The sequence below is a fragment of the Pongo pygmaeus genome, chromosome 18 (genome assembly GCF_028885625.2).
Source record: "Pongo pygmaeus isolate AG05252 chromosome 18, NHGRI_mPonPyg2-v2.0_pri, whole genome shotgun sequence".
In the NCBI taxonomy this organism is placed as follows: Eukaryota; Metazoa; Chordata; class Mammalia; order Primates; family Hominidae; genus Pongo; species Pongo pygmaeus.
The window spans coordinates 31,886,024-31,901,372 of record NC_072391.2 but is presented as its reverse complement, the minus strand read 5'-3'; the positions used below and the strand labels follow the sequence as shown (position 1 = coordinate 31,901,372).

Below are 15,349 nucleotides of genomic sequence, written 5' to 3'. Positions count from 1 at the left end.
CGGGGGCAAGCGCTGGAAGGCGGGATAGTGGCGACCCACACGCAGGAGCTTCCGGCGGCGCGTAGTCGTGATTGGTGGAGCCTGGGAGAGGGGGCGGGGCATCGGGGAATTCGAATGGGAGAGGCGGGCCCAAGGAGGGAGTGGAATGGCCGCGGAGGGTTCGACGCAGCAGAGGCGACGCGTCATGGCGGCAGCTTCAGCGGCGTCGACGTCAGGTACTTGAGCCCGGCCTGGGCAAGGCGGGCACCGACGTCTGGAGCTTAGTGGGAGTCATGTGTCGGAGTGTGGTCCAGGCTCTGCGGGTTGTGGAGAGGCGGCCATGGCGCAGGGGCGGGGAGAGGGGGACGGTGAGAGTGTGGGGTCGCGAGCCGGTCGCCCCGCCTGGCTCCTGCCTTCTCCCTGTTTCCTGCTCTCCCCTTGGGTCAGTAGACTCGGGTCTCCGGCCCAGGCTTTTGGCTTGAACCCTGCGCACTTTTCCTTTGTGAGCTTCGGTTTCTTCGTCTGTGAAATGGGGGTCATGGCCTCATCCCTGGAGATCACCTGAATAAGCAAGAGAAGAGTGGCGGACGCTCTAGCCACGAGGACGAGAAGAAGGGAGCCGGAGGCGTGTTTTGGGAAGAGTTCTGTGTGGGACATGGTGTTTGGGTGCAGAGACATCCCTGAGAGATGCAGGAGGGCGGGCTGAGGATCAGACCCGGCTGCTGCTGGGTTTGAGTTGACAGCGTAAGATGCTCTGCGATTACAGGAAAACGAAGTAAAAGACTAAAGTTTCCTTTCACTCTAGCATGGAAGTGAATGCTATTTTAGCGTTGGAAAGGCTGTTAGGACACCCAAAATCTTGTATGTGAGTATTTGTTTACATGTGTCTCTCTAACCCGGAGACTTAATCCTGGTTAGTGATGATGGTGGGCACCATAGTAATTCATTGGCGCCCTCGTTAGCCTCGTGGAGAAACAGACATTTAGGAGAATGCCTAACACATGTAGAGCTCTTGCTATGTGCCAGGCACAGTTGTAGTCATTTTATGGTGGTGAACCATTTATTGTCCACACAATGCTATGAGGTTGTTACTATTACTGTCTTTGTTTTACACAGGAAACTGAGGTTAGTTTGTTCAGAGTTAACACAACTAGTAAATATTGGGGCTTGAATTCGCTCTCAAGGAGTCTGAGTGTAGAGCCTCTGCTCTTAACCATTATGCCCAAGTACATGCTATCCCTGCTGGCTGAGCACAGTCTCCCCTTACCCTTCCAAGATGCACTGTGTCCGGTGCATGGTAGATATGAAAATGCCTGAATGAATAATGTCCCTTCCTCGAGGAACTTACAGTCTGTTTCAATAGAGTGTCACATACGCAGGTGTAATACGAAACACAATAAGAGATGTGTATAAACTGAGTGTGTGGAATCTGAAGTAAGCCCTTGAGTATTCTGGGAGGACTTTATTAAGGGAGTGAGTGATACTTGAGATGGGTTTCAAAGGTTGGATAGGAGTTTGCCAGGCCTTGACTAAGAATACAAGAACAGCAAGTGTTTTCTTATTTATGATGTAAAAGAGGCCAAAGATGCTCTCTTAGCTCAATTTCCTCATCAATAAAAGGGAGAAGAGTGAATGAAATTTAGGAATTGTGAAAGAAGGGAAAATTAATAATTGCTAGCCTGGTCCAAGCTCAAGGTTGCTTTTATCATGAAAGGGCTATACTCTTGTGCTGTAAATAATTGTTTACATGTGGCCCTCCCCTCTTCCCTCCTACCCTGGACTGTGAGCTCTGGGGCAGGAATGGCAGTGAGCCACTTTCATGATGGAAATGAACAAGCCAGTGATTAGTGGTTTATTCACTAAATCTTAATTTTTTTCAGCAAATACTTCTTGAGGGCCTACTCTGAACCAGGTGTTGGGGTTAGAAAGGTGAGCAGGATAAAACTTGTTCTCACAGTTGGCAGTCAGGTGGAGACAGTGACAAACACGCAATAGTGGGGTGTGACAAATGCTTATGGAGAGGCTAACAAGCTGTGGGTGCACCTGATGAAGCCTTAGTGTCTACCAGGAAAGGGTTTTTGGTTTTGTTTTTTAAGAGGAGTTAAAATGTGTTTACCTCAGTCACTCCAGGGTCAGGTGGGGAGCAGTGCAGATATTCTAGGGAGAGAGATTAACGTGGACAAAAATCCAAAGCTGCAAGAGAACTTGGAGTTTTGTAGGAAGTGAAGGAAATTCATCATGACTGGTAACTTACACTGCAAGGAAGGAAACAGAGGGAATGACTAGAGGGCAGGGAGACACCTTGCTACCACCAGCAAGGAAGGCTGTAAAGACCATGACCTTGGGCAGAGGTAGTGCAGTGGGAGTGGAGAGAAGTGGACTTGTTCAAGAGAGATTTAAAGAGATAGACTTGACAGATATTAATGATGAACTGATGTAGGAGGTAAGAGACGTTGGAGTTAGAGACTCCCACTTTTGGGGTTAGTGCCATTCATTTACATCAGAGATCAGAGGAGGAGGCTGCAGAGAGATGGGGAAGGAGGGTTCAGTTTAGGACAGGTGGAGTTTAAGAGGAGCCGTCGGCCGGGCTCACGCCTGTAATCCCAGCATTTTGGGAGACCAAGGTGGGTGGATCACGAGGTCAAGAGATCGAGACCATCTTGGCCAACATGGTGAAACCCTGTCTCTAAAATAAATCAAAAATTAGCTGGCCGTGATGGCGCGCACCTGTAGTCCCAGCTATTCGGGAGGCTGAGGCAGGAGAATCGCTTGAACCTGGGAGGCGGAGATTGGCCAAGAGCGCCACTGCACTCCAGTCTAGCGACAAAGTGAGATTCCATCTCAAAAAAAAAGGAGCTGTCAGGGCAGCCGTTCAGAACGTGGGTCTGCAGTTGAGAGCTCTTGTGCAGAACGTGCAATAGGACTTAATCAGCTGTAAGATGTTACTGCAGCCAAGAGCGTGGGTGACCTGCCTATGAAATGAATCTGAGTGGTCTCAGCTCGGGGCAACTTTGCCCCTCACAGGACATTTGGAGATGTCTGGAGAGATTTTTAGTTGTTACAACTTGAGGGTGAGGGTGGAGAATGCTACTGGCATCTAGTAAGCATATGCTAACAGTCTAAATGCACAGGACAGCCCCACAACAGGAATTAGCCAGCCCGAAATGTCAGTAGTGCTGAAGTTGAGAAATGCTGGTCTAGAGAAAGGATAGACGGATCCTAGGATGAGGAGTGAACAGAAAACTAGGTAAGACAACCAGGAAGGTGGGGGGCATGGAAATGAAGGGAAAGTGTGTTTCCCAAGAGTGTCGCATACTTCTGGGAGGTCCAACAGGATTGAGGCTGAGTATGCCTACTGGATCTAGCACTAGGGAGGTCATGGGTGACCCTGCTGAATAGTGAGGGCAGAAGCAAGTTGCGGGGATGGAGGAGTGGGTACAAGAGAAAGGGTGTAATAATAACAGCAAAGGACTGAGCAGTTGCTGCCAGGCACTGTGCTAAACATTGTGTGTACGTTATTACTTTGAATCCTCACATTCTTATGAGATGCAAAGATGAAGGGGCTAAGGAGGCCGAGGAGGGTTCATATAAAGCACTTTGGAATTAGATGTTCATTTGAAGCTGTCGCTCACTAACTAGCTGTTGACCCTGGGTCAGTCAGCTCACCCCTCTATACTGAGGTTTCCTCATCTGGAAAATGGGAGATGGACATTAAAAAGCACTTACTGGCCTTTCACCAGTAATTACCAGAACATTACCAGATAATGTTCTAAGCACTTTTACATGAATCACCTTAATTACTTTCCTAACAAGGAGGTATTTTTATTCCCATTTTGTAGGTAAGGAAATTGAGGCACTGGGATAGAAAATAATTTCCCTAGGTTACTTAGCTAGCTGTAAATGGCAGAGCTGGGATTTCAACCCAGGCCATTTTACCTTGAATAATGAACCTACCTACTATGTGCTAGTCACTGTGCTGCAACTTTATCTGGCACTTATTTCAATTATCTTCTTTTTTTCTGAGACACAGTCTTGCTCTGTCACCCAGGCTGGAGTGCAGTGGCGCAATCTCTGCTCACTGCAACCTCCACTTCCTGCATTCAAGCAATTCTTGTGCCTCAGCCTCCCAAGTAGCTGGGATTACAGGCACCCACCACCATACCTGGCTAATTTTTGTATTTTTAGTAGAGGCAGGGTTTCACCACCAGGCTGGTCTCAAACTCCTGACCTCAGGTGATCCGCCCACCTTGGCCTCCCAAAGTGCTGGGATTACAGGCATGAACCACTGTGCCCGGCCAAATTCTCAAAAAGCCCAAGGCCCATCCCCAACCTTATTTTACAGACAAGGAAACCAAGGTCCAAGGTCACAAGCTAATAAATGTCAGAGCTGGAACTGAAGTCCAGTTCTGTCTGACCAGAGTCTACACTCTACCTCATTACTGACTTCCCCTTCCCCTTAGATTGATCACTGCGCTTCCTTAAGTGCTTCTACATCTGCCATCTTTCTGTTTTCCCAAAACATCCTATGAAAGCAGGCAGAGGAAGGTCCTGCACACATTTTTGACAAGTCAGTGCACCTAAATTTTCTGTCTGCACACATGCATCTGCAGGTTTTTACCTGCTTGCTCCTGACTTTCAGGATTGCCATGAGGAACAAATGAGAACTAGATATCCAAGCGCTTTGCTACCATAACGTGAGAAATGGTATTAGTAGCCCCATTTATCACATAATGGAATGGAGGTTCAATTTTTGAAACAGGCCATCTGCTTATGGGCATGCCTTACTTAGGTGTGAGATTCTTTCTAGGGGTCATCTGTCTGCCTTTTCGTCCTGCTGTTTCTGTGTTGGCTACATATACCAGCCAGCCTTTTGCCTTCTGCGAGGCCTATGGCTCCTAGCAACCAGCTGCTACCACCAGCAAGGAAGGGAAAGAGCTGCCAGGAGCTTTCCCAGTTGGTACATAATAAGGAAGCAATACAGCATCCTATTAAAAGCAGATTTTTAGAGGGGAAGAGATCTAGGTTTGAATTCCACAATGAGCTACAGTATGTTATCCTCCAACGTAAAATAGAGTAATACTCTGCTTAGATATTTTCAGCTCATTTAACCCCCACAAAAATAGAGGCCTTTTCTTTTTTTAAGTTTTATCTTCATTGTGTTTTCTGATGATAAAAATAATTCAGTTGCCAATTCTAAAAACAAAACAAAAAAACTTGATTTAATCATCTAAAGCAAACTCAGGGTTAAGTTTACATGAGAGAAGAATTGCATGTCAATGGTTTTTGCAGAACCCACATAATTCCCCATTAAGAGAAGATCATCATTAACAGTTTGCAGGGTTGGGTGGGTCTGTGAGTATACATACATCTCAATACATATTAGAAACCCCAGTTAAGAAATGGAGGTACAGGCTGGGTGGGGTGGCTCACACCTGTAATCCTAGCAGGCAGATCACTTGAGGTCAGGAATTTGAGACCAGCCTGGCCAACATGGTGAAACCCTGTTTCTACTGAAGATAAAAAACTAGCCAGGAGTGGTGTTGGGGACCTGTAATCCCAGCTACTTGAGAGGCTGAGGTGGGAGGATTGCTTGAACCTGGGAGGTGGAGGTTGCAGTGAGCTGAGATCATGCCACTGCACTCCAGCCTGGGTGACAGAGCAAGACTGTCTCAAAAAAAAAAACACACACACACACACACAGAAAATGCTGGCAGTTCGCTGTCTGGTTTAGGTTTCGGTCAGATGTCAACCCTTTTAATCCTTAGAACAACCCTGTGAGGTGCTGGTCTACTTCACCCTTGGCAGTTCAAAACATGTCCTGGGCCAGGCATGGTGGCTCCTGCCTATAATTCCAGCACTTTGGGAGGCTGAGGTAGGAGGATCGCTGGAGCCCAGGAGTTGAAGACAAGCCTGGGTAACCTAGTGAGACTCCATCCCTCTCTCTCTCTCTTTTTTTTTTTTAAGTGCCCAGCATCACCTGGGAGCTTGTTAGAAATGCAAAATCTCAGGCATCACCCCAGGGAGACTGAGACCAAATCCACGTTTTCACAAGATCCTCCAGGTTATTTGTGTATACATTATAGTCTGAGAAGCCTGCGATACACCTGCTGGACTTGCTTGTAGAGCAAGGAAGGCACTGAGGCCAAGCTTAGGGGTGTCCACAACATGACCAGGGCAGAATGAGCTTTTCCAACATGAGCTGTGGCCCCCGGCCCACCCAGCAAAGTTGGTCCCTGCTTCTTCTGCTACCACCATACTTTATGTCTAAAAGTGATCTTCTCTCCTCCAGGAGCTGGTCGCTGTCGGCTAAGCAAGATTGGAGCTAGTCGTCGTCCACCTCCAGCTCGCGTAAGGGTGGCTGTGCGACTGCGGCCATTTGTGGATGGAACAGCTGGAGCAAGTGATCCCCCCTGTGTGCGGGGCATGGACAGCTGCTCTCTAGAGATTGCTAACTGGAGGAACCACCAGGAGACTCTCAAATACCAGTAAGGTTCAGGCCACTCCTCTTCCCTCATGCCATCACCTCCCTCTCCTAGGCCTGCCCACGTTCCCCAAAGAGTTTCTCCAGCCTGCCTCCCCAGGATCCTTGCTCCCTCCTTAGCACCGCTTTGTTCCCTGAGCCTTCACTGTTCACTTAGGAAATGTTGACAGGTGCCCCCATGATGGGCCCTCTCTGGGATACTGTAGGGAGAGATGAGAGGTTGAATCAAACATACGTTACTGTGCACAGAGAGGGAGGAGCAATGAGGGTGAGCAGGTGAGCCCCAAGTAGAGGCTGGGGGACATATGAGGAGGGTTGGGGGGAACACAGACCAGCCAGCCAGCCTACCCAAGCTGCAGCTGGGTAGTGTCAGAGAAGACCACCCAGATTTGGGGACAGAACTCACAAGGGCAGCTACTTTATAATCCTACTGGGGATTTAAAGTTCAAACTCCTTGGCCTGTTTTTCTAGGTGGGGGCTGGCAAACCATGGCCTGCAGGTCAAATCTGATCAGGAGTAAGATTTTCAGTAAATAAACTTTTATCGTTTATTTACATATTGTCTATAGCTGCTTTCTGACTACAGTGGCAGAGTTAGTAGTTGTAAAAGGAACACATGGCCCACAAAGCCTAAAATATGTACAATCTGCCTTTTTACAGAAGTTTGCTAGCTCCCATACTAGGCCGTTAACAACTTGGGTTTCAGTTTCTTTCCAGCCTCATTCCCTCAACATATACTAAATTCCCTGCTGTGGCCTAAGCTGCAGCTTCCCCACCAGAACGCAGTGAATAGGTGATTGGTATGTGGAGTCTAGTTCAGTCGTAAGCAGCATACTCTATTTTCCCCATTATGGTGTAAAATACAATGTTCTACACATGTAGCCATTTGAAAAAGATTGGGAAGCCTTGCTTTTGTGCTATTCTTGATTCTCAGAATTTCTTTCTTTGGTCAAAATCTTCCTTCCTTGAGCAGAATCAGTTACTCCTTCGAGAGTGTGTTCTTATCTTCGTTTCCTAAATCACAGCGAAGTGTGGATATCTATCCTACCAGACTGCAAAACTCCAAGAGCCGGGATATCAGATCCATGTCTGTATTCCTAACACCAATAGAGAAATGAGGACGGAGTAGGTGTTAGGTGGATGCTTTTTAAGGTCTTTGTATAAGAAAGGGGATAGAGACATTCTCTTAAATCCAAGGTCCAGATGAGAGTAGAATCCCTTACCCACCCCCACCCCACTCCACCCCTTAACACACACACACACACACACACACACACACACACACACACACACGCTAATTTCTTTCTTTCTTCTTGCAGGTTTGATGCCTTCTATGGGGAGAGGAGTACTCAGCAGGACATCTATGCAGGTTCAGTGCAGCCCATCCTAAGGCACTTGCTGGAAGGGCAGAATGCCAGCGTGCTTGCCTATGGACCCACAGGAGCTGGTGAGGGAGCCAGAAAAGAAACAGCTATGGGTCAGAAAGGGCTGGGGAAACGGAGAGGAAAACCTCACAGTTTTCTCCACTCTCTTCCCAGGGAAGACGCACACAATGCTGGGCAGCCCAGAGCAACCTGGGGTGATCCCGCGGGCTCTCATGGACCTCCTGCAGCTCACAAGGGAGGAAGGTGCCGAGGGCCGGCCATGGGCCCTTTCTGTCACCATGTCTTACCTAGAGATCTACCAGGAGAAGGTGAGGCCCCGCGCTGGTTGGGAGAGGAGCAACAAAGGGTCAAAGTAAGACCTGGTTCTAGAACATGAAGCTCTGCTGTAGCAGGGAGGTAAGGTGAGACCTAGAAAGACAGAGACTGGGGTAGCAGATGGTACAACTCCGAGAATAGAACAGAGAAAGGAAACTGATCCCCAGGAAGAAACAGCCTCTCTATGGAGACTTGCCCTTCCCCTTCACTGCTTACACAGGTATTAGACCTCCTGGACCCTGCTTCGGGAGACCTGGTAATCCGAGAAGACTGCCGGGGGAACATCCTGATTCCGGGTCTCACCCAGAAGCCCATCACTAGCTTTGCTGATTTTGAGCGGCACTTCCTGCCAGCCAGTCGAAATCGGACTGTAGGAGCCACCCGGCTCAACCAGCGCTCCTCCCGCAGTCATGCTGTGCTCCTGGTCAAGGTGAGGCCGCAGACAGGGGTGAGGACCTGGGAAGCCCAGAAGCCTGAGCTAAGCACGAGACCTTTGTTCTTACCCCCAGGTGGACCAGCGGGAACGTTTGGCCCCATTTCGCCAGCGAGAGGGAAAACTCTATCTGATTGACTTGGCTGGGTCAGAGGACAACCGGCGCACAGGCAACAAGGGCCTTCGGCTAAAAGAGAGCGGAGCCATCAACACCTCCCTGTTTGTCCTGGGCAAAGTGGTAGATGCGCTGAATCAGGGCCTCCCTCGTGTACCTTATCGGGACAGCAAGCTCACTCGCCTATTGCAGGTCAGGCCCACCTGTCTCAGGGAAGAAGGGGCTGCAGAAGGAGGTTCTCAGACCTGCTGTGGGGTGGGGAATAGCAGTTGAGGCATAGGAAGGCTGGGATTCTGACCCACCCACTGCCTGGTCTCACCCTCAGGACTCTCTGGGTGGCTCAGCCCACAGCATCCTTATTGCCAACATTGCCCCTGAGAGATGCTTCTACCTAGACACAGTCTCCGCACTCAACTTTGCTGCCAGGTCCAAGGAGGTGATCAACCGGCCTTTTACCAATGAAAGCCTGCAGCCTCATGGTGAGAACTGGGGGAGGCAGGAGTGGAAACGCTGAGTCTGGAAATTAGGGAGTTTGTTGAAACCACCAAGCATCAGCACAGAGGCTGACCACCCCCAATCCCTCTCTCCACCCTATCCTCCAATCATCTAGTCTTGGGACCTGTTAAGCTGTCTCAGAAAGAATTGCTTGGTCCACCAGAGGCAAAGAGAGCCCGAGGCCCTGAGGAAGAGGAGATCGGGAGCCCTGAGCCCATGGCAGCTCCAGCCTCTGCCTCCCAGAAACTCAGGTGAGCAGTGGGGCCTTGGGTGTATCCCCTTCCTGATGTGTGGCTTAGCAGCAGAGCTGCAATGCTTGTCAGATCCTTGAGCAGAGAGCTGTGGTCTCTTGTTCCTCTCCCATTAAATTCACCCTAGGCCGGGTGCAGTGGCTCACTCCTGTAACCCCAGCACTTTGGGAGGCTGAGGTTGGGTGGATCACCTGAGGTCAGGAGTTCGAGACCAGCCTGGCCAACATGGTGAAACCTCATCTCTACTAAAAAATACAAGAAGTAGCCAGATGTGGTGGCGTGTGCCTGTAATCCCAGCTACTCGGGAGGCTGAGGCAGGAGAATCCCTTGAACCCAGGAAGCAGAGATTGCAGTGAGCTGAGATTGCGGCCATTGCACTCCAGCCTGGGCAACACAGCAAGACTCCGTCTCAAAGTAAATAAATGAATTCACCCCCGGCTGGGCGCGGTGGCTCACACCTGTAATCCCAGCACTTTGGGAGGCCAAGGCGGACAGATCACCTGAGGTCAGGAGTTCAAGACCAGCCTGGCCAACATGGCGAAACCCCGTCTGTACTAAAAATACAAAAATTAGCCAGGCATGGTAGTGGGCGCCTGTAATCCCAGCTACTTGGGAGGCTGAGGCAGGGAGAATTGCTTGAATCTGGGAGGTGGAGGTTGCAGTGAGCCAAGATCATGCCACTGCACTCCAGCCTAGGTGACAGAGCAAGACTCCATCTCAATAAATAAATAAATAAATAAATAAATAAATTCCCCCCCCAAATTCTACTCCATTGAATCACTAAAGTCTAAGATCAATCTCTCCTCAGTGCTGCTGCCTTGGGGACCTACGGAGGCCTCCTCCTGGGGATCCTTTCCATTTTCCAACCCCTTTAGCCTTCAGCAAAACTTCTCACTTTGGGACAGCTGTTTCAAGGATGAGCATTTTTGCTTCTGGTTCAAGGAGTGATCTGGATCAGATCTTTCAGATCCATGAGAACAAAGCAAAGGAGACTTGGAAGAGCTGTCCTGCTGAGACCACCTGGTCTGTGTGTCAGTGCCCAGCTTCTCCATGACTCTCCGGGGAGCCAGCTGCTGTCCTAACTGCTTCTACCCTCAATCCAGATAAAGTCTCTAAATTAAGTCCTTTGTGTCACCTCCTGCCCCAACTCCTATCACCCCACCTCATGGCCCAGTATGTACTAATCCTCAGGTCATCTCTGTTCAGGGGTCTTGCTTTCTGTGTCTGGCCACTTAGCCCTTGCGCTGTTCCCTCCACCCCGCAGGAGCCAGTTGCAGTTTTAACTTTGCCCTGTTTCTACCCCTAGCCCAAATAAAGCCTGTGAACTACTAAACAGAGGTGACCTGAGGAGGCCAAGGGTTAGTGCCCACTCTGTCCCAGGGGGCTACTGTAGTTAAGGAAGATGCCACACACAAGAAGATGCTTGTGCACTCATGACCCCATCTCTCAGTCTTGTCTTTCCCAAACCATCTGTCAGCACTCCCCACTGCTGTGTGCACCCAGAATTGTACACAGGTAAGCTGTCAGACAGGCACTCTGAGTAATGGGAAGCTCAGAGTTGGACACATCAAACCCAGCAGACCCAGAGCTTGGGGGCCTCACAGGAGAGGAAGTCAAATGGGAACATCAGTATGTGATACCAGGTGGAGAATTCAGAATCAGGAAGGAGTAGCTGCTGCTGCTGCTGCTGCGAGAGCCAGGAAGGAAGAGATGACTTCTAGTGTCTGCCCACATATGTTCTGATCCTGTTGTTCCAAGGCACTGGCATGGAAAGCACAGGAGTGCTGTCCTCCAGGAGCCAGTTCACAGCGTAGGAAGGGAGATGCATTGTTAAGCTGGGTGTCATGGGAAAGGTGGCATCAAACTGACCTGGAAAGATCATTGATACAGATGTGAGGAGGTGTGGGGCAAGATTCCAGGCAAAATAAATGAATGTTAGACGTTGCTGACTGGGCACAGTGGCTCACACCTGTAATCCCAGCACTTTGGGAGGCCAAGGTGGGTGGCTCACTTGAGCCCAGGAGTTCAAGACCAGCCTGAGCAACATAGTAAGACCCCATCTCTACAAAAAATAAAAAAATTAGCTGGGCTGGGCATGGTGGCATGCACCTGTGGACCCAGCTACTCAGGAGGCTGAGGCAGGGGGATTGCTTAAGCCCCAGGAGGCCAAGGCTATAGTGAGCTGTGATCTCAACACTGCACTCCAGCCTGGGTGACAGAGCAAGACCCTGTCTCAAAAAAACAACAAAAAAAAGAATGTTAAGCCTTACCATGCTCAGAGTCAGTCAGGACTGCTTGAACAGGCCTTCCCAGCTGCCCACAGCAGGGAAGCTTGGCAGCTGAGGTCTTCAGTGGATTTTAGAGCCCTGCTAAAGATGGCATCCTCTGTGATGTTTTCCGCAACTGCTCCTCCAAATGGACAGGCACTGCCCTAGCTGTCACCTTATCACGGTCTCTTGATTTCCTCAGTAGACAGTGCTTCCAGGGCAGGGCAGTGTCTTAGGTCTCTCATACCTGGCACTCCAGTGTTCGCCTGATTTCCTGGCATCCCTGAGCAGTCACTTTACCTGATGAAGACACTGCACCCAGAGAAACTGGATGCCTAGCAAGTTAACATTAGGTTCTGGAGCTTACAGGATATACCAAGTTAAGGTGTGGTGAGGGGAGTCCTGCTGCTGTAGGTGGTGATGAGGGAGGAGGTAGGTGGGGAGCAACTTCTTTTTCTGCTCAGCCCCCTACAGAAGCTAAGCAGCATGGACCCGGCCATGCTAGAGCGCCTCCTGAGCTTGGACCGCCTGCTGGCCTCCCAGGGGAGCCAGGGGGCCCCTCTGTTGAGTACCCCAAAGCGAGAGCGGATGGTGTTAATGAAGACAGTGGAAGAGAAGGACCTAGAGATTGAGGTACGTGTTTTAGGGATGTGGGAGCTGGGATTCCTGTTGGCCTTGAGAAGCAATCCTTGGATCTTCAGACAGGGAAGGACACTCAGGCTGGACTAGAGTCCAGTTTTCTCCCAACATCGGAAGTTCTCCAGCTTCTGCTTGAATGTCCTTAACATGGCTGAACTTTGACAGACAATTGAGATCAGATGTGAGAAGGTGAGAAGAAAAAGTTCAAAGTAAAAGCAACAAATGTTAAACATTACATTTACTAAAGCCCAGCTCAATTAATTGAGGACTGTGCTTGAAAAGCCTTTCCCTTCAATATTTGCAGAGGCTTGTTCCACCACTGGGTAGCCCCCTGATCACAGAAAGCCCTTAATTATGTTAGGCTCCACCTGTCTCCTGGTAACCTCCCATTGGTCCTAGCTCTGCCCTCTGGGGCCTCAGAGCCTTGCATAGTCACCCTGGTAACCCACTGCCCTTCAGGCTGCCCTGGAGTTGGGTCTGGATCACATCTCCCTGATCCTCTCCAACAGAGGCTTAAGACGAAGCAAAAAGAACTGGAGGCCAAGATGTTGGCCCAGAAGGCTGAGGAAAAGGAGAACCATTGTCCCACAATGCTCCGGCCCCTTTCACATCGCACAGTCACAGTGGCAAAGCCCCTGAAAAAGGCTGTGGTGATGCCCCTACAGCTAAGTAAGTTTGACTCCAGGGGCTAGGGGGGCCAAGGCAGCTGAGATCCTATAAGGGAGGAAGTGTTAGGAGCAGCTGTCTCCCATGTCATTCATGCTCTCCCACCACATACCAGTCCCAGGGAGGGGTGAGGAGGCTCTGAGGCAGTGCTGGGGGTGCTCTGCCCTCTGGTGTTTAGTACAGTGGGATGGACAAACAAGTAGAGGAAGATAATGCAAGACTGACTGAAATTCCTTTAAATGCGGGTATAAAAAAGGTCATGTGGAAACACAACAGGTTAACTCTGGGTGGAGGGGAGCTGGGGAATCAGAAATGGAAGAACCGAAGGGCTACCAGGGAGGGTGAAAAGTACCCTTTGCCCTGACTCCAATTCTCAATTCCTACTTTCAGTTCAGGAGCAGGCAGCATCCCCAAATGCCGAGATCCATATCCTGAAGAATAAAGGCCGGAAGAGAAAGGTGAAAGTAGCTGGGGGCTTAGGCTACACCTGGAGCCTAGAAGTAAGGGGGAGTAGGCTGTAGGGGGAGGAGCGTTGGCCTTGGGGTTAAACGAACTGGGTGATGGCCGCCAGCTATTAACAGACCTCAACTTGCTTACTCCTGGAATGTGGTGATGGATGGTTCCTTGCAGGGCATTTAGGGTGGAAGGCAGTGATGTGGATGTACCTCGCAGAGCGGATGTTCCACTGTGTAGCCTGGCTTCTGCCCTCTACAAGCTTAAGACGGAAAACTTAGGGAACTATGATCTAAGCAGTCAAGCATGAAACCACACACACGCACACGCGCGCATACCCAGAATCGAACACCACTAGAACTACCCAAAAAGTTTCTCCCATGTACTTTTGAAAGACAGTTTATTCTTTCCCTTTTAGAGATGAGGGACCAGATTTAAGAGCTTATTTTGTGCTTTACATTCATTAACTCACTTGATCTCCACAGCAACTCCGTGAGAAAGGTGCTGATATTAACACTAGGTACTAAGTAGTACCTCTCTTTCACTAGTCGCATAATGAGAATTAACCCAGAGAGTGACCTGAGGGCGGGATTTTGGACACACTTGACAGGAGAGGAAGAGGCTGGAGCGCAGGAGGTAGCTGGTGCTGGGCTTCTAGTCTTGGCAGAGGAGCCCAAAGCACTTGGCTGCCCTGCGTGTCACTCATCTCCCTTTGCCTCCCAGCTGGAGTCCCTGGATGCCCTAGAGCCTGAGGAGAAGGCTGAGGACTGCTGGGAGCTACAGATCAGCCCGGAGCTATTGGCTCATGGGCGCCAAAAAATACTGGATCTGCTGAACGAAGGCTCAGCCCGAGATCTCCGCAGTCTTCAGCGCATTGGCCCGAAGAAGGCCCAGCTAATCGTGGGCTGGCGGGAGCTCCACGGCCCCTTCAGCCAGGTAGCAACCCACTGGACTGGGGGAGGGCGGAGGCGGGGGAGACCGGGTACCCCCAAGACCCTGTCCCCCATCGATCCTGTCCCGCCAGGTGGAGGACCTGGAACGCGTGGAGGGCATAACAGGGAAACAGATGGAGTCCTTCCTGAAGGTGAAGTCACGGCCCTGCCCCTCCTCTGCCTGTCCTGCGCCCCGCGCCCCTCTCTAACGTCGCTGTCCCCCTCCCTCCTGTGTTGCAGGCAAACATCCTGGGTCTTGCCGCCGGCCAGCGCTGTGGCCCCTCTTGACCGTTGTCTCCTCACTCCGCCTTTTTAAATCTTTGTATAACCCCGTGTTGTGTAAATACAGTTTTTGCTCCGGTGCTTCCGCCTGATTTTTGGGGCTGCGGGGGCGGGACCGGGGTGTGACCGCTTCAGGGTGGGCCGCGAACGAGGCCGGCGACTCCACTGGGCGCCATCTTCGGGGAACGACTCATCGCAGGATTGTAAATAAACCGCTGGAATGGGGCGGGGAGGACGGTGGCCTGCAGGACGCAAAAAGCGGAAGCCGAAGCATGAGGCCTGCGACCGTTAGGCGGGCGCGCGCTCAGGGATTAGCCCCGCCCCGTCCGTGCCCCCGGCGCGCGCTCCCCCATTCTCCCGCTCGGCAACGACGGCGGCCTTGTGCGCGTGCGCGCGAAATAACGGCCGCTGGAGGAGGGAGGGGGGGTGGAATCGTTGGAGGGGGGAAGAGGAGAGAAGCCGCCCCGTCTCCCGCGCGCCCACCACCTGCGCCATCGTCAGCCAATCAGCAGCCGTCTCAGGGGTCTCGCGCTCGGGGCGACTCGGGCTGCTGGGTGGCTCCCCCGTCCCTCCTCCCGCCAGAGTCCCTCTCGCGCCTGCCCCTCCCGCTGGCCACGCGCGCGCTCGCGCTAGCGCTCGCGCCCGCTCCAGCCTCTT

At 51.1% G+C, this 15,349-nt stretch overlaps 1 protein-coding gene and 1 long non-coding RNA gene across 2 annotated transcripts; one reads left to right on the top strand and one right to left on the bottom strand.

Moving 5' to 3' along the window:
• Positions 1-75: 75 nt before the first annotated feature.
• KIF22 (kinesin family member 22) lies at positions 76-14,773 on the top strand. Its single transcript, XM_054454585.2, has 14 exons — positions 76-215; positions 6,269-6,464; positions 7,779-7,906; positions 7,998-8,152; positions 8,380-8,589; positions 8,669-8,899; positions 9,033-9,186; positions 9,318-9,453; positions 12,185-12,353; positions 12,869-13,028; positions 13,416-13,483; positions 14,202-14,414; positions 14,503-14,562; positions 14,651-14,773. The coding sequence occupies exons 1-14, from the start codon at positions 146-148 to the stop codon at positions 14,696-14,698; spliced, it is 1,998 nt and encodes a 665-aa protein (XP_054310560.1). The 5' UTR covers positions 76-145; the 3' UTR covers positions 14,699-14,773.
• Positions 13,862-15,341, bottom strand: LOC134738530 (uncharacterized). Its single transcript, XR_010124281.1, has 2 exons — positions 15,179-15,341; positions 13,862-14,934 (listed from the first exon to the last, which is right to left on the bottom strand). It is a non-coding gene; the product is annotated as an uncharacterized LOC134738530 (long non-coding RNA).
• Between the last annotated feature and the right edge of the window lie 8 nt (positions 15,342-15,349).

Coding starts and splice junctions, on each gene's coding strand:
- KIF22 (XM_054454585.2), top strand. CDS start 146: ATGGCCGCGGAGGGTTCGACGCAGCAGAGGCGACGCGTCATGGCGGCA. Junction 7,907..7,997: donor CTATGGACCCACAGGAGCTG/GTGAGGGAGCCA, acceptor CTCTCTTCCCAG/GGAAGACGCACACAATGCTG. Junction 12,354..12,868: donor AGAAGGACCTAGAGATTGAG/GTACGTGTTTTA, acceptor CCTCTCCAACAG/AGGCTTAAGACGAAGCAAAA.